This window comes from Protopterus annectens, chromosome 5.part1 (assembly GCF_019279795.1).
Source record: "Protopterus annectens isolate FY-2018-M chromosome 5.part1, PAN1.0, whole genome shotgun sequence".
In the NCBI taxonomy this organism is placed as follows: Eukaryota; Metazoa; Chordata; order Ceratodontiformes; family Protopteridae; genus Protopterus; species Protopterus annectens.
This window is the reverse complement of record NC_056736.1, coordinates 707,936,457-707,959,230: the sequence shown is the minus strand read 5'-3', so window position 1 is coordinate 707,959,230 and position 22,774 is coordinate 707,936,457. Positions and strand designations below refer to the sequence as shown.

At 37.6% G+C, this 22,774-nt stretch overlaps 1 protein-coding gene across 1 annotated transcript in view; it reads right to left on the bottom strand.

Annotated features, from left to right (window-relative positions):
• Positions 1-22,774, bottom strand: part of FREM2 (FRAS1 related extracellular matrix 2) — a 1,424,491-nt gene that overhangs the window by 744,234 nt on the left and 657,483 nt on the right. Inside the window, exon 3 of the mRNA XM_044073334.1 lies at positions 10,011-10,157. Coding sequence (XP_043929269.1) covers positions 10,011-10,157 — 147 coding nt within the window. The remainder of the gene's footprint in view (positions 1-10,010; positions 10,158-22,774) is intronic.

The following is a 22,774-nucleotide window of genomic DNA, read 5'->3' as shown; positions in this document are numbered from 1 at the left end:
TTGATAGTTGTTAAATACTGTTTTTCTAAATATTAATTGCCTTTTATTTTGTACATCTTTGTACCAGTATAAAGTAACTTGTATATTTAAAGTGGATTGCCTAATTTTATCTCGAATATTATTACTCAGTTTCAGAGCTTTGCCATTGTATGTTTATTTATGTATATAAGGGTAATTACCAAAATTGGTGAAGAGTAATTATATTACCAATAGAGCATATTAATGTAAGAGTCGTCAGCATGTTGTATGAGGTGTTGTAGAGTAATTATGTTACTAACAGAACAGATTAATGTGGAGTCATCAGCAAATTTTATGAAGTGTAAAGTAATTATGTTACTAGCAGAACAGATTCATGTGGGGTCATCAGCATGTTGTATGATGTATTGAGTAATTATGTTACTAGCAGAACAGATTAATGTGGAGTCATCAGCATGTTGCATGGAGCATGAGCATTTCTCCCCGGGCCTCCGCTGAAAACAGGCTCTGTGGAACCTAACCTAGTTGGACCTCAACAACAAATGATAAATAAAATAAATAAATAAATAAATAAATAAATAAATAAATAAATAAAATGTTGTATGGGGTAGAGTAATGCTGTTACTAGCAGAACAGATTAATGAGTCAGCATATTGTATGAGGTGTTGTAGAGTAATTGTTTTACTAATAGAACAGATTAATGTGAAGTCATGTTGTATGAGGTGTTATAGAGTAATTATGGTACTAGCAGAACAGATTAATGTGGAGTCATCAGAGTGTTGTATGAGGTGTTGCAGAGTAATTATGTTGCTCGGAGAGCAGATTAATGTGGAGTCATCAGCATGTTGTATGGGGTGTTGTAGAGTAATGCTGTTACTAGCAGAACAGATTAATGTGAAGTCATGTTGTATGAGGTGTTATAGAGTAATTATGGTACTAGCAGAACAGATTAATGTGGAGTCATCAGAGTGTTGTATGAGGTGTTGCAGAGTAATTATGTTGCTCGGAAAACAGATTAATGTGGAGTAGTCAGCACGTTGTATGATGTGTTGTAGAGTAATTATGTTACAAGCAGAACAGATTTATGTGGAGTCGTCAGCATGTTGATTGAGGTGTTGTAGAGTAATTATGTTACTAGTAGAACAGATTAATGTGAAGTCAACATGTTGTATGAGGTGTTGTAGAGTAATTATGGTACTAGCAGAACAGATTAATGTGGAGTCATTAGAGTGTTGTATGAGGTGTTGTAGAGTAATTATGTTACTAGCAGAACAGACTAATGTGGAGTTGTCAGCATATTGTATGAGGTGTTGTAGAGTAATTATGTTACTAGCAGAACAGATTAATTTGGAGTTGTTAGCATATTGTATGGAGTGTTGTACAATAACTATGTTACTAGCAGAACAGATTAATATGGGATTGTCAGCATGATGTATGAGGTGTTGCAGAGTAATTATGTTACTCGGGGAACAGATTAATGTGGTGTGAGTATGTTGTATGAGGTATTGTAGAGTAATTATGTTATTAGCAGAACAGATTAATGTGAAGTCAGCAAGTTGTATGAGGTATTGTAGAGTTATTATGTTACTAGCAGAACAGATTAGTGTGAAGTCATCAGCATATTGTATGAGGTGTTGTACATTAATTATGTCACTAGTAGAACAGATTAATGTGGTGTTGTCAGCAGGTTCTACGAGGTATTGTAGAGTGATTATGTTAGTAGCAGAACAGATTAATGTGGTGTTGTCAGTATGTTGTATGAGGTGTTGTAGAGTAATTATGTTACTAGCAGATTAGTTTAATGTGGTATTGTCAGCATGTTGTATGAGGTGTTGTAGAGTAATTATGTTACTAGCAGAACAGACTAATGTGGAGTCTTCAGCATGTTGTATGAAGTTTTGTAGAGTGACTGTTACTAGCAGAACAGATTGAGTCGTTAGCATATAGTATGAGGTGTTGTAAAGTAATTATGTTACTAGCAGAACAGATTAAAGTGAAGTCGTCAGCATGTTCTATGAGGTGTCGAGTAATTATGTTACTAGCAGAACAGATTAATGTGGAGTCATCAGCATGTGGTATGAGGTGTTGTAGAGTAATTATGTTACTAGCAGACGAGATTAATGTGGAGTCGTCAGCATGTTGTATGAGGTTTTGTAAAGCAATTATGTTACTAGCAGAACAGATTAATGTGAAGTCATCAGCATGTTGTATGTGGTGTCGAGTAATTATGTTACTAGCAGAACAGATTAATGTGGAGTCGTCAGCATATTGTATGAGGTGTCGTACAGCAATTATGTTACTAGCAGAACAGATTAATGTGGTGTCGTTCGCATGTTGTATGAGGTGTTGTAGAGTAATTATGTTACTAGCGGAACAGATTAATGTGGGGTCGTCAGCATGTGGTATGAGGTGTTGTACAGTAATTATGTTACTAGCAGAACATATTAATGTGGCATCATCAGCATGTTGTATGAGGTGTTGTACAGTAATTCTGTTACTAGCAGAACAGATTAATGAGTCGTCAGCATATTGCATCAGGTGTTGTAGCTTAATTATGTTACGAGCAGAACAGATTAATGTGGGGTCATAAGCATGTTGTATGAGGTGTTGTAGAGTAATTATGTTACTCTGAGAACAGATTAATGTGGAGTTGTCAGCATGTTGTATGAGATACTGTAGAGTAATTATGTTACTAGCAGAACAGATTAATGTGGAGTTGTCAGCATATTGTATGAGGTGTTGTACAGTATGTTACTAGCAGAACAGATTAATGTGAAGTCAGTAGCATATTGCATGAGGTGTTGTAGAGTAATTATGTTACTAGCAGAACAGATTAATGTGGAGTCATCAGCATATTGTATGAGGTGTTGTATTTATTTATTTATTTACATTTGTTGACCGGGAGTGTCTGACTGGCTATAGGTCCATTTTCAGCAGAGCCCTGGGGAGAAAAGCTCCACAGTTAAAATATACAGGCAGTAGTTATGTTGGATTTACATAGCACTTAACAATTTGATCAACATAGCAATTAACAATTACAAACACAGTTACAGATGAAGAACATAGTACATCAGTAGACAACTAGAATCTTTACCATCTGCGAAGTACATAACAGACATTAACAATTGTTACAATAAGAAGTTCCTGCTGTATAATAAGTAGTTAGGCTTGTGAGCATCTGAGCTTGCTATAATCAAGGTAGTTAGTGGGGTAGAAAGAAAGGTAGTGGGTGACATTAGAGGGGAGTTGCAAGGGCATAGCCAGCATGTTTTTAGGTGTGCTTTTAATAAAGTTTTGAAGTGGGTGCATGATGGTACAGAGGTAATTGTGGGTGGGAGGGAGTTCCATAATTTGGCTATGGCGCAAGAGAATAGTGCTTCTCCAGCACAGTTATTGGCTTTAGTGACCTGTAAGTGATTTTTGTTGCTGGATCTTAGTGGTTTGGAGGTGCAATAGGGTTGGAGTAGATTCTAGAGGGATGGGACTTTTAGTAGATGGTTTACTAGTTTGTGGGAGAGTGCGAGTTGATACCATTGAAGGAGGTGAGGGAGTTCAAGTCAGCCCAGTTCAGCAAGTGGAGACAATGGTGACTATGGTAGGATGCCCCTGTGGTGAATTTAGTGATCTTGTTGTATCAGGTCTCCAGCTTGTTTAGATTGCATTGCCTTAGGTTGGTATATATTAAAGAGGCATAAAGTAGGGTGGAGATAAGGTGGGAATTTGCTACTGAAATCTTTGCTGCTTTGGTGAGAAGTTGCTTATTTCTGTATGTTGTATGTGGTGTTGTGTTGTAGGTTCATAGGTAGGTACTAGGCTATTGGCCCAAGGTCCTAAGTAAGCTTAGCCAACAAAGTTCCCTGGCTTACGCCAACCCAAAAAAGTTAATTTCCTGTGCCCCTCTTGAGCAGAGCCACAGAAGTGATCCCTGGGGTGTATTTCCTATTTCCCATCCACTCATCAAGATTTTTCTTGAAGAGTGTTAATGAGGAACTTTGCTTGACATAGATGGGTAGCTTGTTCCAGAGTATGGGAAGTTTCTGGGACAGGAATCTATCCCTCCAGCAAGTCCTGTTTATTGTGGTGACAAGGTTTAGGCCCATAGAGCGTGTAGCTCGGAGGGATTGGGATTTCTTTAGGTGTAGCATGTCCAACAGCTCTGAGTTTGACACAGCTTTATATGTTAGGCAGAGATCACCTCGGAGTAGGTGATATGCTACAGAGTTTTGAGACGATCAGTGTAGGGCATCTGTTTGAGGCCAGTAATTCTCTTTGTGAGGTACTTCTGTGGCCTTTCCAGCTGCTGCAGATGTCTTGTGAGGTACATTCCAAAAGGGGCGTTGTACTCTATAATGGGTCTAAAGAGTGTCGAGCAGAGGGGAACAATGATCTCTTTTTTCCCTAGATGAGAACCCTTTTGTGATGAGATGTGCTATGTAGAAGGATTTCCTGACTACTGTGGCAATGTGATTATCAAAGGAGAGACTACTGTCCACCTGGGTCCCAAGGTCTCTTATCACACATTTGGTGTTAAGAAGACTGCCGCCTATGTGGTAGTTCATGGGTACAGAGTTTTTACCAAAGGTGATAACAATGCACTTTTTGGCATTGAGCTTCAGGCCATGGCTCTGACACCAGACATCTGTCTCGGTGAGGCCCTTCTATAGGATGTCCACATCATTTGGGGACTTGACTATAGCTCCTAGTTTGCAGTCATCTGCGAACTTCATTAGCCAGAGGCCTTCTGTGTTAGCCTGTACTTCAGATAAGTAGATACCAAACAGGAGAGGTCCCAGGACTGAACCCTGTGGTACTCCACTTGTCACTGGTTTGAAGTCAGATTTGGAGTCTCCAACGTTTACAGTGTGGGTTCTGTCAGTGAGCCAGTTAGCAACCCATCTTGTGACATAAGGATTTATGCCTAGTTTAGTGAGTTTAGCTATAATTCCAGAATGGGGGATGGTGTCGAAAGACTTGGTGAGGTCAAGATAGGCTGTGTGAACCACCTTACCCTCGTCTACGGCTTTGGTGACTGCCTCAAAGAAGTCGACCAGGTTCAGGAGGCAAGATCTGCCTTTCACAAACCCGAACTGGGTAGGATCCAGAGTTTGGAGGTTACCAATGTGTTTGTTTATGAATTTCATGATGATATGTTCCATGGCCTTGCAGACGAGGCTCGTCAGGCTAATAGGGCGATAGTTCCCAGGATCAGTGGTGGCTCCACCTTTGTGGAGTGGGATAACAGTTGCTGTGCATCATTCAGTGGGCAAAAAGCCTGACGTGAGGCTATGATTGAACATGGTGCTTAGGTGGGGAGCCAGTTCATTCTGAAGTTCGTGTAAAACGCAGCCTGGGATGTTGTCCGGTCCCATGGATGCTGTGTATTTGGCTTTAGAGAGTGCTGCTTTTAGCTGTGAAGTTGTGATTACAGGGACTCTGCATTCTTCCTGTATAGATATGGACCCTTTAGGTGGTGAGAGGGGGGTAAAGTTAGCACTGAACCTATCTGCCAGGATGTTGGCTATATCAGTTAGTTCTGTAATTTTTGTACCATTGTGCTGTAAAGAGTAATTGTGTCACTAGCCGAACAGATTAATGTGGAGGCGTCAGCATGTTGTATGAGGTATTGCAGAGTAATTATGTCACTAGCAGAACAGATTAGTGTGAAGTCAACATGTTGTATGAAGTTAGAAAAGTGAGCACAAGCAGAACTGGGGATCACAATGATGTAAAAAAATCTGTTCTTTTTCCACAAGCCGTTGTAGTACAATGAAAACTTTTATTAAGCAAGATACACACAATCAGATAAGCACTTTCATCTCTGCTGATTCAGAGACTTCTTCAGACAAAGAAATAAGGATAAAACAACTCTTTAAATACTAAATTACAGCTTATGCAACTAAACCAACTCCCCTAAATAATGTTAAAACATGCCCACCAGCACACTCAGATCATAGTAAAGCGTAAAACCTTCACAAATCTGTGAATTACTAAAAATATGTAAAAGCCTGTATATAATAATAAAACTAGTATATAAAAAAAATATATATATATATAAAATATAATAAATACAATATGATAAATGTGGAAGCAGTATTAGCATAATCTCATGTACAGCACACAATAAATAAAATTCATCTTTCTAATGCCTTAAGTTTTAGAAAACAGGACAATGAGAGTGCATTAACTAAGCCTGGCCACTGTGTGGCACTAGTTCTCAGTTGCCATAAAGCCTCATGTTATTCCAAAATTAATGTCCACGGACCACCTCTTATGTCTGGGGTAAGTGCCTCAATGATAATAAATTTAATACCATGGTCAACATGTTCCATACAATGTTTCACCAATGCATTCTTTACATTTTTGTTTTTTATATCCCTGAGATGTTCATAAATGCTATTCCTAAATTTCCTTTCTGTCTTGCCTATATAAAAACAAGGACACTTTAGGCAGAATGCACAGTATACCACTCTCTGTGTTACATGAACATTTCTGATTCAAACTCACTTTCATATTGTTAATGTTAAAATTACATCCTTCTTGTAGGTATGAACAATAACTGCTTTCTTAGTTGGTTATTGTAAACAACAAGGACATAAGGGAACTGGTGGTCGAAAAACCTTGTATAGTGTATAGAAAGGATAAATGCTTAAAGTCTATTTTAGAGACTAGAACAAAGGGTCATGAAAGTGGGAAGTTGAGTAAGTGTGGTAGTTGCAATTATTGGGTGTGTGTGTGTGTGTGTGTGTGTGTGTGTGTGTGTGTGTGTGTGTGTGTGTGTGTGTGTGTGTGTGTGTGTGTGTCTGTGTGTGTGTGTGTGTGTGTGTGTGTGTGTGTATGTGTGTGTGTGTCTGTGTGCGTGCATGTGCATGTGTCACTGTGTGCGTGGGTGTGTATTGTGTGTGTGTGTGTGTGTGTGTGTGTGTGTGTGTGTGTGTGTGTATTATGTTTTCTAGCTCTAGACATGGAACTGTTACCTTTTTCTTGTCCAACCTGGTGAGAGGAGTATCTTTGTGTGATACATTAGAATCCCCTAAGACAAGGGTATTAGGCAAAGTATTTGCTTGCCTTATGGGCTTTGTTCTTTGGGGACCATTGCGTGTAGGCTTATGTGTGGTGTTAGATCTTGTTTTTCGTATGTGCTTTAGTGACTGCTGAGGATAGGTGTTACCATTAGATGATTTAGGAGGTCTTTGAGGTTTGGGAAGGTTTCTTTTAAGTGCCTCAGCATAAGAAGATCTATGTGTGTGGTGAGTGGTATGTGTAAACAATGTAGTATGTGTTTTCTTAACAACTTTGTTTGCAAGAGAAATGTTAGCCTCCAAGGAAGTTATGTATGTACATCATTCACATACTGTTAGTCTTGTTAGCTTAACCGGCATCATTTGTAAAATCATAAAAAGTATCTTGGCCAGCCTCATAAACAACAAAATAGGTAACGTACAAAACCTGAATTCTAATTAATCTAGTGTTATGAAAGGTAAATCATGACTACTTAATCTTGTTGATTTATTTGAAAACGTAACAAATCTTATTGACAAAGGTCATTCTGTTCATGCTTTCTAATTGGATCCTGTTTAAACCTTAAATATGCTTCCAGACATTGTTATTATTAACAAATTTACTAGTCGAAACATAACGCCCCTATATCACTCATTAGGTTGTGAACTAGCTTTCCACACAGTAAAAGCTGATGATGCCTTCTCCTGTAAAAGGCATGCCACTGGCTTATCCCTCAGTCCTCTGTCCTGGGTGCACCTCTCCTCATCATCAACGTCTCCAGTGTGAAAACAGAAAGGTCTACGGCTAACCAGGTTTGTCAATGACTTTAAACTGGATGCTACTACTGACACCCTACAAATCTATCCCCCTAAGAGGGTCTTGCCAGAACCAGCACTCGGTGTACTAAATATGGACTTAAAACATAACCCCAAAAGTGTAGTATAGAGGCCTTTCGGAAACAAGTCTATTAGACACATTACTATATAAGTGCAACCCCATTTAAGATTGTCACAGTCATTAGAGTTCTAGGTACTTTCAATAACCACAAATTATCTTCCAATCACCATATATCAGTTATAGTGAGAAAATCCATATGCCAAGCACAAGGAAGTACCAAAGGTATGTCCCCCGAGCCCAAGAATGTCATAACCCCCCTCCGTTCTTCCCTCATCAGAGTAATCAAGGAATCCAATGCAACATTTAAAATGTACTTTGACAAATACCTTGCCGATCTAGAAAGACCACAATGTTTTGTAATTAAAAAGTGAGTAACTTCCCTTTTTTTACCGTGACAGACTAAAATTATTTTTCTTGCTTTTATATTGCTTTCTACGTGGTGATTTCTGCCTTATGTCCTAGGCAAAAAAAAAAATGACCTCTTTCACCTCAGAAATACTGATAATCTGATAATATAAAAACACTCACTCCAAAGACATCAGTCTTCTCTGCACCACAAGCAAGAACTCTTGGAGAGATATTTTCTCACCAAAACCTACTTATGAAGCAAGCACCCATTGCATGCCAAACAATGTCATGTATTCACTTACTTTAAGTTCTGCCTTTACAACTGGATCATTACCAACAAACTTACTCTTGAAGTAAGCAGTATGCTTCACATCAAGCAAATGGAAAATCCACCCCTCTAAAATCTGCAGATTGCATGGCTAGGGTATGTATGGCCTTATACACTACCTGTCTAGTAAGATCCTATGAATATGAGATCTGTTCCTGTTCGGAGTGCATGTTGAATGAACCTAGGATACCTATAAAGCCATGAGTTTTGTTTTGGTTAGACAGGAATGTTAAATAAGTCAGGGAAACTTGTGCTAACACACAGATCTGATTAGCTGAAGTTGGACATTAAACAAGTCTGTCATACTTATGGTAGCATGTGGTATACGCAAAACTGAAGTAAAGAATATCACAAACTGAAGATATAGCATTAGGGAATTCTTCACGGAGGATATAATAATGCAGAAAAAAGTTTCTTATGTCAAACGTTTTAGGAATATGGTAGCAGTCATATCTGCAGACTAGGCTGAATTTTAAACAGGTGAAAGACAGATTGGGTAGATTGGGGAATATATTCTGTTTTGTTATTTAGTTGAGTAGTAAATATTTTCTTTGTCACATATTATTTACTCATGAAGATATTCTAAAATAGATGAAACATAGTATTAGATACTAATATTTAAATGAGAAGAAATGGATGGACAAAAGTACACGGTATAAAATAGGAGTCTGCTGCAGTGGTTGTTTTCAAGATTATGATGAATTACTCAGATGTGTTTATCATTTCCAAAAGTGCTGTATATATTTCATGCCTGCTGTTATGAAACTGTACATTTGTTTCTCTCACTGACTGGTTAATTGATTAACTGACTTGACTAATTAATTTGGAATTCATGGTGCATCCTGTTTACTGAGCTTTAAGAAAATGTAATTACTTTTTGAGAACCTAACATTCACCTACAAGTATCTATATCCCCCTGGGGCTATTGCTAGCAATTTGCTAAACCACGTCTCAGGGTATGTAACATTTAGCATCAATTATAAATCATGCATTTAGAAAGCGCTTATCAAACTACTAATGATGTCTCTTGGTCTTACTTTCTTATTTAAAAAAAAGCATCAATCCCTGAAGTGACTTTTATACTGGCTTGGTGGTTACAGGTCAAGAAAAATCATGCTGGCTCTGTCTATTATAATTCTGCCATTGCATTTTCTAGCAAAGTGGTTACTCACTACATACAAAGACGTATCGTCATCCCATTATACTTTACTTGATACCTTTGTACTCAGTGGTATATAACTATATGTGTTCTCTTCCATACATAGTCATATACCACCTCATCAGTGAAGAAAGGCACTTATGTGCATAAAATTTTATAAATGATCCAGGGTGATGACGTTAGCATGTAATATATAACAAGTCAATGTGCCTTCAGTAGTAAACTCTATAAGAATAAATCTGTAGTAAGTCTTCCAAATGTAAACTGAAAAAAAAATGATTAAAACAGAACATTTGCACTTACTGACAAAGGATGTTTCTCCCAGGTATCCTCTGCGCTTGAGTACAACTTCTAAAACATTTGAGGTTTCATCTACAAGGTAGTACTCCTTTTCCAGAGATATCCATGCCCAGTTGAGTCGGAAAAGCTGATTCTTTAATTTATTTCCTCCTGCAAAAACAAACAGAGATTAAGAAATACATACAGAAAACACTTTATCACTATGTGTGCAATTATATTGGCATATTTTGTATCTGCATAGTAAACAGAAATATTTGGGTTTAGACTCTTTTATAAGTAACTGTAAACAATGCTGATATAACATATGAGAGTTCTATTACATACCAAGTAATTCCTACATTACTTTTGTACGAAGAAAGAACGTGCAGAATTATAGAGTACATATCAAAAATACATATACACTGAAAATATAGCCTAAAAGTAATAATTCCCTTTCAAGAAATTAAACACTAAACTTATACAAGATAACACACACCTATACTTTGGTGGTGGTGGGTAATGATAATTAATTCCTTATTAACAAATATCATATTAATCCACATGCAAGTGAGCAGTACAGAATACAGTTTGAGATTCAATTCTGCAATATCAGTAAAATGTAAACCTTACATAAGATGTCAGCATGCAGAGAGAGACAATCAGATTGAGGAATTATCAGCTAAGAAATCTATGGGTTGGACACAGTCATCCACAAAATGCTGCATATAATGAATGAAAATAAATTTTGGAATAAAACATGTAGACTGGATAAAACAGAAAGGGTCTGGGGAAACAGGGGGGAGAGAATGAGAGGCACTGATTACCCCAGAGAACAGAGGTCATCATACAGAAATGGCAAGTAATTTGGACATCAAAAACCTGTGTGTGTGCGCATGCATACATGTGCACATGTATGTGTGCGTGTGTGCCTGTGTGTGTTAGTGTGTATATATGTGCGTGCGTGTGTGTATATATACTGTATGTGTGTGTATAGATGTGTGTATGTGTATGTGTGTGTGTGTGTGTGTGTGTGTGTGTGTGTGTGTGTGTGTGTGTGTGCGTGCGTGTGTGTGTTTGTGTGCGCATGTGTGTCTGCATATGCAGGGTTAGATTGTTATTGTATGCAGATTGTGCAGACAGCCACTCATTTTCACATGATTAGCTTTAGTTTTTGACTAGTGTACTGAAAAACATCATTAAATGGGTCTCCACAGAAACAAATGAAAGCCCCCCACATTATTAGGATCATAAAGAAGGCACAGCCAAAATAACATCTGTTATACATCAGGCAGATACAGTACAGCCAAAAAACTTTATATACAGCAAACAATCTAGCTTTTTAGACAGAAAATACAACTATAAACACAAAATAAAAATATAAACCTTTACTAAACTTGTAAAAATGATCCAGTAAACTAGTGCTTTGGCAGGGCCCTCAGTGTTAATAGAAAAATGAATGGGACCAACAACCAAGTGACACACTCTTAACCTTTGATGTGGAAAAGAAGAAAGGCTCTAGAAAGCCATTTATGGAAAAAAGGACTACTCTAGAAATAATCATTTTATGAATTTAATAATACCTATTACCTGAAATCTAAAAACGTACGCCTCCATTTATGTCAGTAATGTAGTTGGCAAATAGGAAAACAGGATGGTTTTAGGATGAGACCTCAGCTCCATTGTTTATCTGGAACATTCTTCATGTTTAAAATTAAAAATCAGAACTCTCTCTGAGTACAGAAACATGCTAGATATGGTTCACCAATACAAATGAATCGACGGCACTGATCCCCCAATACAGAGGCAGAGACATTAATGAGAATGTTAGCAGCTATTATCATTAGTTCATGGACAGCTTACTGGAAGCCTAGTGCACAAACTAAGAAGGACCTTTAGTATTTCTTGTTTTGGGAAAGCCAGAAAAGAAAGTCTGGCATAATCCCTGTGCAGAACATTCAATCCCTTCCTTTAAGGCTAGAGCAGCAGCAGTTGGACTTTGTCAAGGGTAGACCCTGCCAAATGAGTTTGGTTAATGTTTTTGACAGGGTAACATATGTGGTCATGGCATACCTTGACCTGGCCAAGGTGTTTGACATTTTATAGCATTCCCCATGCTAACATACTTAGTATGTATTATGCATTACAAACAGAGCCGTATGTGACAAGATGGATAACAAATTTGCTGAAAGATAGAACTCACATGTAGCAGATAGCATGCGACAGGTGTCTCATCAGAGAGTATGAAGGCGACCAGTGGTGTTCTGCAGGACTCAGGGCTGGGACCTCTTTTGTTTGGCATTGATGTTCTCTAGATCATGAACCAACACCTATGGCTGCAGATGACTGTGAAATGGGAGTCATTGTCAGGTGATACCCATGTCCTTTCAAAGAACGTATACTCATAAATATCTGATGTCCTAAAAATGGATTCAAATTAAATGATAAAAAATACAATGTTGTCACATTTGGTAGACAACCCCTCTCCTCAGCATACAACATAGAAAATACTCCAGTCTAAAATGAGAATGTCAGTAGAGACTTTGGAATGTGGGTTAACACCCCTCTTCTTTGATCATCATGTAATGACAGTAGTCAGAAAGTCCTTCTACTCAGCAGAACTAATTGCCAAAGGAATATCATGCAAATCTGAAGAAGTTATTGTCCCCTTACGTCCAGCATTCATTAGGTCAATTACTGAGTACAATGCCCCCATTGAGATGTCCCCCACTACACTACTAGAGCAGCTAGAAAGACCCTAGTGGACTCTAGCTAAGAAGATCAATGGTTTAAAAGCTCTAAGCTACCAGAAAAGACTGGAAGCACCGTCCCTTTAGCTAGGAAGGTACCCCAGCTGGGATGTGAACTAGATATCCACATACTGCCGTAAGGCAGCAAAGCTAAATAGTGCAACACTGTGCCATTAGATCAGAAGTCCAAAGTTCATCTTATATCCTTTTGTTAACAGTAGGCTATGCCCCTCAATAACATGCACAGTAACTCTTTAATTTATTAAAATATGAATATACTTATGAAAATATGAAAATAATTATGAAAATATGAATAAGTGACAAACAGTAGTAAATATCTCTACTAAAAGATATCCTAGGTTAACACTCATTATACAATTTTTTAACTTACACTCTTCACTTTCATAAGTTCCTTCTACTCCTAGGTAAGTCAGTTAGTTAATGAAGCATTAATTAAATTAATTAATTAATTAATTAATTAATTAATTAATCAATAAATCAATCAATTAATTAAGTCTAGAGCATTTCTCCCCAGGCCTCCGCTGAAAACAGGATCTGTGGAACCTAGTCGGACTTTCCCGGTCAACAAATGTTAAATAAATAAAAAAAATAAAAAAGCTAGCCCCAAAATATGTCAGGATACTACAATGTGCTATCAATTTGAAGTGGAAGTATAATATATGGTAGGTGTGGAAGAGTTAAATAGTATTTTAAGCACTTCATTTGGCAAAGATAAACAATCTGCTCACTAGTCAAAAGAATATCAAGGACAGATAGAAAGAGTACGCCACAAAGCTTCTGAATGAAGAAAACCTCACAGAGGCTGTGCTATTCCATGCACATCCTATAACGAAAGAGGATGGAGAACCCACCCTAGAAACAAAGTACGAATAATACGGAGGAAAATGAAGCTATTGAAAGCAGATGAAGTCACAGCAGATATGATCAAGATGTTGAAAGGGCTAAGGGAGAAACGGTTTCTGGGGTTACCAGTTACAGTACAGAGAAAAAAGTAAATCCCAGATGACTGGAGAATAAACATATTAGTGCCAGTGTACAACAACGAAGGGGACATTCACAACTGTGGGCAGTATAGAGCTATCAAACTCTTCTCACACTCTATGAATGTTCTAGAGAGAATGATCAATAAATAACTATACAGACTAGCAGAAAGTTAGATGACAGATGAACAGTCTAGATTTAGCTCATGATGCAGTACAATCAACCCAGTGTTTGCAGTGAAACATATTGTGAAGAAGAATATGGAGATGAGGAAAGACTCCCACTGGACATTTCTATACAAGTAGCAGGAAAGCTGATTTGATCAGTTCTATAATGGTTCAAAATCCTAGAAATATTGATAGATTTAGTGCAGGCTATGCACAAGGAGTCAGTGACACAAGTACAAACAGTGTTCGGACTTACACAGGGGTTCCCAGTCAGAGCGGACATGCATCAGTGTAGAGTTCTGAGTTCACTACTATTTAGGTTAGAGGGGACAGATCAACAAAGCTGCTGTATGCAGATGATGTGGATTACAAGCACACTCTGAACAGCAACTTCAGCAAATAGCAGGGGAATGGAATGCAAAACTAAACGCACATCGGATGATACTGACTGCAGACTAGGCAGTGGTCATGGCAGTAAACATCAGAAGAAACTTAAAACTGACACAGAAAGGAAAACAGTTACCTATTTAACAGCTTCAAGTATCAGGAGGTAAGTGAAGGGATATCTGAATGAGGAGGTCAAAGCTAAAATCAGGGGTGGTTCAATGAACTGACAGAAATGTCTCGGTTAATGTGCGAAAGAAGAATGCAAAACAAACAAGCTGGAAAGTATGGTGTATGAAACAGTGGGCCAGTCATTGCTTCTGTATGGGACAGAAACCTTGGCAATGAAAGCAGTGTGGCTGATGAAGCTTGAGGTTATGCAGATTAAGTGCCTGAGATAGGTGGCATAACATCTACTGTGGGACAGATGAAGCAATGAGCATATCAGAGCAGAGGCAACCATATCCCCAGGTACAGAGAAGGTTGAGGAGAACAAATTAAGGTGGACTAGTTACACATGCAGGAAAGCAGAAGATGATTTGGTAAAGACGACAGGAGGAAGGCAAGAGGAAATGAGGATGTCCAACCAAGAACTAGGGGGATTGCATGAGATAAGACCTGCAAACGTTAGGCAAGACTGTCGGCGAAGGTAGAAGAGAGGCTCTGAACTGAGAGTGGTAGTAGCAACTGATGCAACACCTCAACCTCAAAGAGAAACGGTAAAAAGTGGGTTAATGATGATGATGACGATGATTTGTTAGTTTGTGTCTTTCGGCTTTTCCCGGTTAGGGGTCGCCACAGCGGAACTCCAGTCCGCTAATGATTGGCAGTAGATTTTTATGTACTGGCTTGCTGGGCCTAATGCACAACCTTCAACAAAGGAACACCCATTCACGCATGTCGCTATACAGAAGACGCTCTAACTGAGAATCGAACGGGCAATGTCTAACTGTGAGGCGAAATGATGGACATTAAAACTGAAGAAGAATTACCATTAAGGAAATGCCAATGCAAACAATTTTGTTTTTTTATGAAATAATATTTAATTTCTTATGTATAAATTCTGCTGCTGCATTTCCTCCAACAAATGTTTTGCTTTTAATGTACTGGTTTAAGATTGCTTATATATACTACGATATACAGGAATACCAGGAATACCAGAGTAGTACTCAGATATGTCACTACTTCAGGTATGATTATTACAGTACTTTGTTAAGTACTTTCAGACTGTTCTTAATCAACAAAGCAAAGTGTTAGACACCAAAATCATAGTGAACTTACAGATCTTGGCATCTGCTTTTAGATTTAAGAGGATTTAAGAGGATACGGAATACCACAAAAATGCTCTTTGGCATACTTGTATCTTAAATAAACTTGAACTAAGCCCTGGTCCTGGCCCATATTTAGAGAATGAACAGTAGCTAGGGATAAGAAATATTACACTTAAGTTGGGTTTTGAAGAGGTGTTTTCAAGCCTAATAACGTAACAGTACTGCCCTCTGCTTATTAACCTTGTTGTCTGCAAACCTGTAAAGTTAAAATGTGGCTACAAGTCAGCTTTGTGATCATGAAATACTGAAAATGAAGACAATCATGAATGTAGTCAGCCTGAACAAAGACATGTTCTACAGGATCATGTTCAGTATAAATGCAGCAAGTTGCTTTATGGTGTCTACAGCATGTTTCTGGTCTGAATAAAAGTTTTGCAGAAACTCTTGTCAAAAGGTAATCCATGGAAAATATTAATTATTATGGAATAATCAGACAAAAAAATGTTTCAGATCTTGATGCCTGTGAGTAATTATCACTGTAATGGGCCAGCATGGTGATACTGCTGAATTCTTGGTAATCAGATTTGTATCCCTGCTGACGTGATTTCTATGCCCCTCATTGTGTCCATTCCGTTTTTTGCCATGTGAGTATGTGTGTATATGCATGTGTATGTGTGTGTGTGTGTGTGTGTGTGTGTGTGTGTGTGTGTGTGTGTGTGTGTGTGTGTGTGTGTGTGTATTCATGTCTGTGACAATATGAGTTATTGCCAGGTATGCCAGTAGAAGTACGAAAGGGATGTGTGGCATGTGCCAGTATAGCTAGCTGGAATTTTGTAAAAAAATATATGTCATTTGTATATCAAACAGATTTAAACATATGCTTGTATTTAAAAATGTAATTCTAAAGTTACTTGTGTTAAAATGTATCAACAGTGTGCCCTGCTGGACAGAAAAAGAAATATACATGCATTATTGTAACTGTTTAAATGTATAAGTTTTAAATGTGGATACTGGAAGAGAAGATGTTAATCTCAAACTGTAATAAAAAGTTAGAAATTAAATTACTGGGCCTAGGCCATAAAGATGTCATCTCATAGTTTTGAATGAAGCCAGAGATACAATGTCTGTAAGAAGTATGGTTTATTAGCTCCTGTTGGAAGAGTGGAAGTGTTTTATGACTTTATGACTTCCAGGAGCTACAGCAGATCTTACCAAGGCTCTCTGTGTGTGTATGAGTGACACATAGGTGCTAAATCCTGGGAACCAGAAGTCAGATGACCAGATATATGTGATGTCATTCTGTAATCAGGGACAAAAATGATATTTTAATACTAAGTGAGACTTAAGTCTCATGGTACTCTGTTTTGGAAACCAGACATAGAGGCATCACTCACCTACTTCATCTTGCCTTGCAGGGCATAGTAACTCTTGAAATCATCAAGAAAATATAGTGAGATTAGTTAAGTACTGCTTTTCTGTATCTGTGTGAATCTATTCATCTGTGTTATTTCAATATTTCTTGTGGTTAAACTCTGGTGTCTATTATAAACAGATATTTAGTATTTTCATGTTCTTTTATTACTGATTATAAAATATATTTAAACATTTCATTGTGGCTGGTACTTTAGAGCATATTTTAACCTTTGAGAGTACTCATATCTGTTTGGTGACTCTGTGGCCACTCCTGAAAGCCTTACTGTATTGGTCAAACTACAATTCGTATTAATATTAATTTCACTCAGTATAATTGGGTACCCTTGTAAGAACCTTACAGTGGCAGGCTTGGGAGTTTCTGGTGGCAGTAACTACTTTATTATCTGGGCAGAAGGAGGAATAGCTAGTAAACCTGTGCCAGCCTTTCCTAGGTGTGTGTGTGTGTGTGTGTGTGTGTGTGTGTGTGTGTGTGTCTGTCTGTGTGTGTGCGCGCAAATCAAATCTCAAAGTGTGTGTGTGTGTGTGTGTGTGTGTGTGTGTGTGTCAGCTACTTGGAGCAGGGACATGAAGCACTGGTTTCACAGAGAGATTCGTGGAGGACTTGGCTTGGATACTTGGTTGAGGACTTAACTCTGCGGCTGTGCCACTGAGGAGTCTTACTGGGGACTCTGGGATGAGTGTGTTCCCTGTGTGCTCTTAAGGGAAATTGCGCTTAATGCTGAGAGCTACATCTGGAAATACTGAGTGTTTCCATTTTTGTTCCAAGTGCACTTTCTTCTTTAGTGTCAGTGTGGCCCAGAGTGGGGACGTCACAATGTGCATGCATGTGTATGTGTGAGTAAATGTATGTGTGCGTAAGTGTGTGAATACATGCAAGTGTCTACATATGCATGTGCATGAACATGTGTGTGTGTGTGTGTGTGTGCGCGCGCATGTGTTTGAGTGTATGTGTATGTGCACATCTACACATGCACACACTTGTGCATCTGTATGTGTGTATGTGTGTGTGTGTGTGTGTGTGTGTGTGTGTGTGTGTGTGTGTGTGTGTGTGTGCATGTGTGTGGACATGCATACATGTTCATGTGTCACATAAGTGTGAATATATGCCTGTGTGTGTGCATGTGTGTATGTTCATGTGCATATGTGTGTGTGTATGTGTGTGCATATGCATATGCTTGTGTGTGTGTGTGTGTGTGTGTGTGTGTGTGTGTGTGTGTGTGTACAGTATGTGTGTGCATGTATATACATGCACATGTTTGTGTGTGCATGTGTGTATAAGTGTGCATGTGTGCATGTTTATACGTGTGTGTGTGTGTGTGTGTGTGTGTGTGTGTGTGTGTGTGTGTGTGTGTGTGTGTGTGTGTTTTACCAAACAGTGCATGCATCCTAAGATGCAGATGGGTCCTGTCCAGGCTAATGCCTGTTGCTTTGCAGAATAAGCTTGAGCTCCCCATAACTATGGATTATACAAAACTGCAAATAAAAGCTAACCTTGCTAAATGCATACTTAAATTGAGTTTCTTCTCCATAACTATACATATAAAACAGCTTCCTTCATGTCATTACTTTGAAGATGGAGTTATCAGGTATAAACTGAAATACCTGTAACAGGCTGTGGCAAAGAAAACATTTCCTACCTTTTGTAATCTGAGATGAGATGAAAGTATCATGGATTCAATAGATTGGGGAACTGAAAAAAATAAAGTCAGCCTTTTTCTAGTGCAAAATACAGACATGCAAGCAATGAGGTTTCTGTTATTTGATGAAATTAATGCTGCATGCACCAAGAAATTAAAGTATGCTCAGCACACACTGCCATTTGTAAGAAATTAGTTCATTCCTGATAAATGTCAGCTAAGAAACTGGTTTTACTTTTATACGTCTATGTATATCTCTTCCAACACAGGTGGCCTACAAGTGTATCAGCTGACTTGTACGGCCTTATAAGTATGTGGGATAGTTTTGAAAAGAACACCTGCAGCATTGCCTTATCAGTTAAACAGCAAGACCAAAGGACTACACTGTTAGGCAAGGTAATGCATTTATTTAAAGATAAAAATGGATAAGGGGTTCCATTGCAAAACAAAAAAAAATGCTTAAAAGAGCAGTTAATTTCAAGAACAAACTTAACAGGTAAATTATAAGAAAACAAGACATTATCTGTGTGTTTCTTACTTGCATGATCTTTCAGTAAAACTGAAAACTGTTGTCGATAAGTTCACAGAGCACAGCAAGACGATGTACTTTTCTACGACTGTTTTTCAGTTAACAATTAGTTACTTTATAGCAAGCTGTTATATTCTCATCCCAAATCAGCTATAGCATAAAAAACTTTCGCTGAATCCTCTTCCAAAAACTTCACTTTGCGTATATCTCTGTTTTACTAATAATATTCTTACTATTATTAATATTACTAATAACAATTATAGCAATAATGGCAGTGCAAATCAAAACATTTTTGGAGGCATAAAGATAACATTTTATTTTTCAATTCACATTCACCATAGAATGTGCTAAACTAATCACTGATCGGCTAGGTTTCCATCTTTGGGATCATGTGACAATGGATGCCTGCAATGCTTTGATCAAGTACTTTAGAGATGTTAACAGAACCCTTCAAAGGAAACACTAATACGTCATGCACAGTTGCTCGTGCATTATTTTCCATGTAAGCTAGTTAAATATTAAAAATCTGAAACATAATCTTAACAAAAATCAGTACAAAACTTTGGCAACTGAGCACTCACTCCACAGTGAGTAACGTTAAAATGTACTTTATTTTACTTTCATTTGCTTACCAGGGTTGTGCACTTATTATAACTGACCATTTCAAGGTATCATTTGGATGAAATAAATCACAAAGAAAAAGTGTAAGAGAGAGACAGAAACTAAAAATATATAACAAAAACAGTGCAGTAGCAATTAATGGATACGGCAACAATTAAGAGAGAAATGCACATTTTACAATATCACATTATGACATTTCAGGTTTTCATTATGGTGGAAATGCTATGCAGTAATAAAAGTCAGGATGGGGGGGGTGAAGTCAAAAGGTGTTGGTAGCTGAGAGAGCTGTAGACAGCTTAGAAGTTCATTATCTGATGTAAATAACTATGAATGTTATTCAGAGTATAATTTGTTGCAACTTGTATTTTGACTTGATTGTTAGTAACTATTTCTATATACATGCGATTCTACTGGATAATCTCCATCTCCACTATTCCAAACCTCTACTAACTCTTTTATCCAACTTTTATCTGTCTATAATACAATTACTTGTTCATAATCTGCCTCTGACTATCCTCTACCTTTCTCCACCATTTCTAACTCCAACAGCACTTTTAATACCTGGACCTCCTCAATAATCTTTCATAATTTAAAAACCATCTTCATCCTATAATTCCTTCACTGTGTCCTATGTAATATCTAATTACAGCTGATTCCTTTCTAATAACTAGACTCTTATAATTTTGATATTTACTAATATTTTACTCTTTTTATTTTAGCTGTCATATTATTGCTATTCTACAAATGTACATTTATTATGTAAATTTTGTATAACTCCTTTCTACTCATTCTGTAAATTGCAGCATTTTTCCCCAGGCTTCTGCTGAAAGTGGGACCTGTGTCCGTCGGACTTTCCTGGAAAATAAAAGCAATCAATAAATAAATAAATAATCCCCCCTCTCCCTCTCTCTCTCACACACACACACACACACACACACACACACACACACACACACACGGGCGCGCGCGAGTGCACGCATACACACACACTTTTTTTCTTCATTATTAAGTCCAGAGTCACGATTCAAAAATGACCTTATGACCAGTCCACCTAAACTTTAACAAATAAATTAATAAAATAAAAACTAACTTTTCTATACTAAAAAATTAGAGGTGAAATTCATACTTTGGTGTCAAAAAGAAACACAACTATGGATAATACATCCTTTACGCCCCCCTTCCATAGTTGTTCTCCTGACTACAATGGAATATTTAAGCAATAACCCACGTCTGAGTGTGGGTAATGCTAGATTTACCCACAGTTAGTGTGGTTTGGTCACGAGTGTGAATTCTGAGTGACCAAACAAAGACAACCATGGGTAAGTCTAGCATTACCCACACCCAGACGTGGGTTACTGCTATTATACAATGACATTATTTAAGAAAAAAAAAACATACTTTTTTAAATAATACTTGTGTGGTGCCCTTCTGTGGTTTTCCACTATCCTGGGGCTTTTTCTGATGTACTGTGCATGTGTATTCTTATGCAGTACATCAGAGCTGTGCAGAGGAAGCAACAGAGAAAGGAAAATCTCCATTGCTTTTTTTAAAGCGGTCTCACTATGTTAAACGAGTTTAACATAGCGAGATATCTTTAAAAAAAGCAACGGAGAAAGGAAGATCTCTGTTGCTTTTTTTTAAGATATCTCGCTATGTTAAACATATAACATAGCGATATTACAACAATGGAGATCTTCTGTTCTCCGTTGCTACCTAACACAAACAAAAAAAAAAAAACAAGACTTATACTAATGGAAAAAGTCTGGATGACCAGACCTTTTTCCATTAGTATATGTCGGATGTATAACGGGCACGCTGGCCAGCATGCACGTTTTGGAATATTAATGGAGGTTCACTGTATAATTGTACATCTTTCACACATTTCCTCATGTTCACCTCTATCAGTCTTCTTCTTCCTAACCTCTGTTTTTCACTACTTCCTCATTCTGGTGGACCTTCTTCTTTAGCTCTTCCTTACTCTAATATATATGTAGTAATGATGTACTTCAGGAATTTGTACCCTGATGTTTCTTTCTGCTTTCAGATGTACCCAAGTTTTTTTCTACTGCTAGTAAACTGATTTTACTAACTTTTATACTTGTGCAACATTGTAACTTAGTTAACTGATTTTTGCAACTTGTATACTCATATTTAAGCTTTTAATCCCAGGCCTCCATTAAAAATGGGTACCATTTCCCAGTCAGACTTTCCTGGTAAACAAATGTCAGTCAATCAATCAATCAATCAAAATCAGGCTGACTTGTGTTACCTGGTACTGCTGTTAAAATAAAAAATAAGGGAAAATTACATTTATTTTGCTTTTGTTTACTGGGTTTGTCTGACTGGATTTAATTAAAAACCTCTTTACAGTGGAGGCCCAGGGAAAAAAGCTCCAACTATTACAAATGCTTTCAAACCGACATTTGGCGATCTACATCAACAGACATTAAATAATACACATTGAGAATCACACATTCATTTGCTAATTAGATTACATTTGTATGAAATAGAGACAAATGATTACAGTACAAAATACTTATGCATTAGTAGATGTTGAATACAGACATTTGAAGAGGTGTATTAGTGGGTTTGTCAAATAGATAATAAATCTTGGAATTAGTGGTCGGCAAAACAAAGAAATACAGATCAGGGAAGGAACTAGATAAGGTAGAAAATGTACGATTGTGGTTTGCAGGTGTTGTATACAGCAGGCTCTTAGATAATTGCATATATTGCTATCATAAAGGTTAAATTAGATGTATAGAGGTACGGGTGAGCAGTGTCACAAAATTATGTATATGGCTGAGAGGTGCTAGTAATACTATTCAGATATTGGTGGTCTGGTTGTGGTACAAAGGATTCTAAAAGAAGAGAAGTGGTTTGATGACATGCTAAGGTGGAGTTAACAGTGGCATTTATCCTGGAGATGTACAGGGGCGGATCCACCGATTTGATAGGTGAAGGTTTAGTTTTAAATGAGTTTGTATTCTGAATGG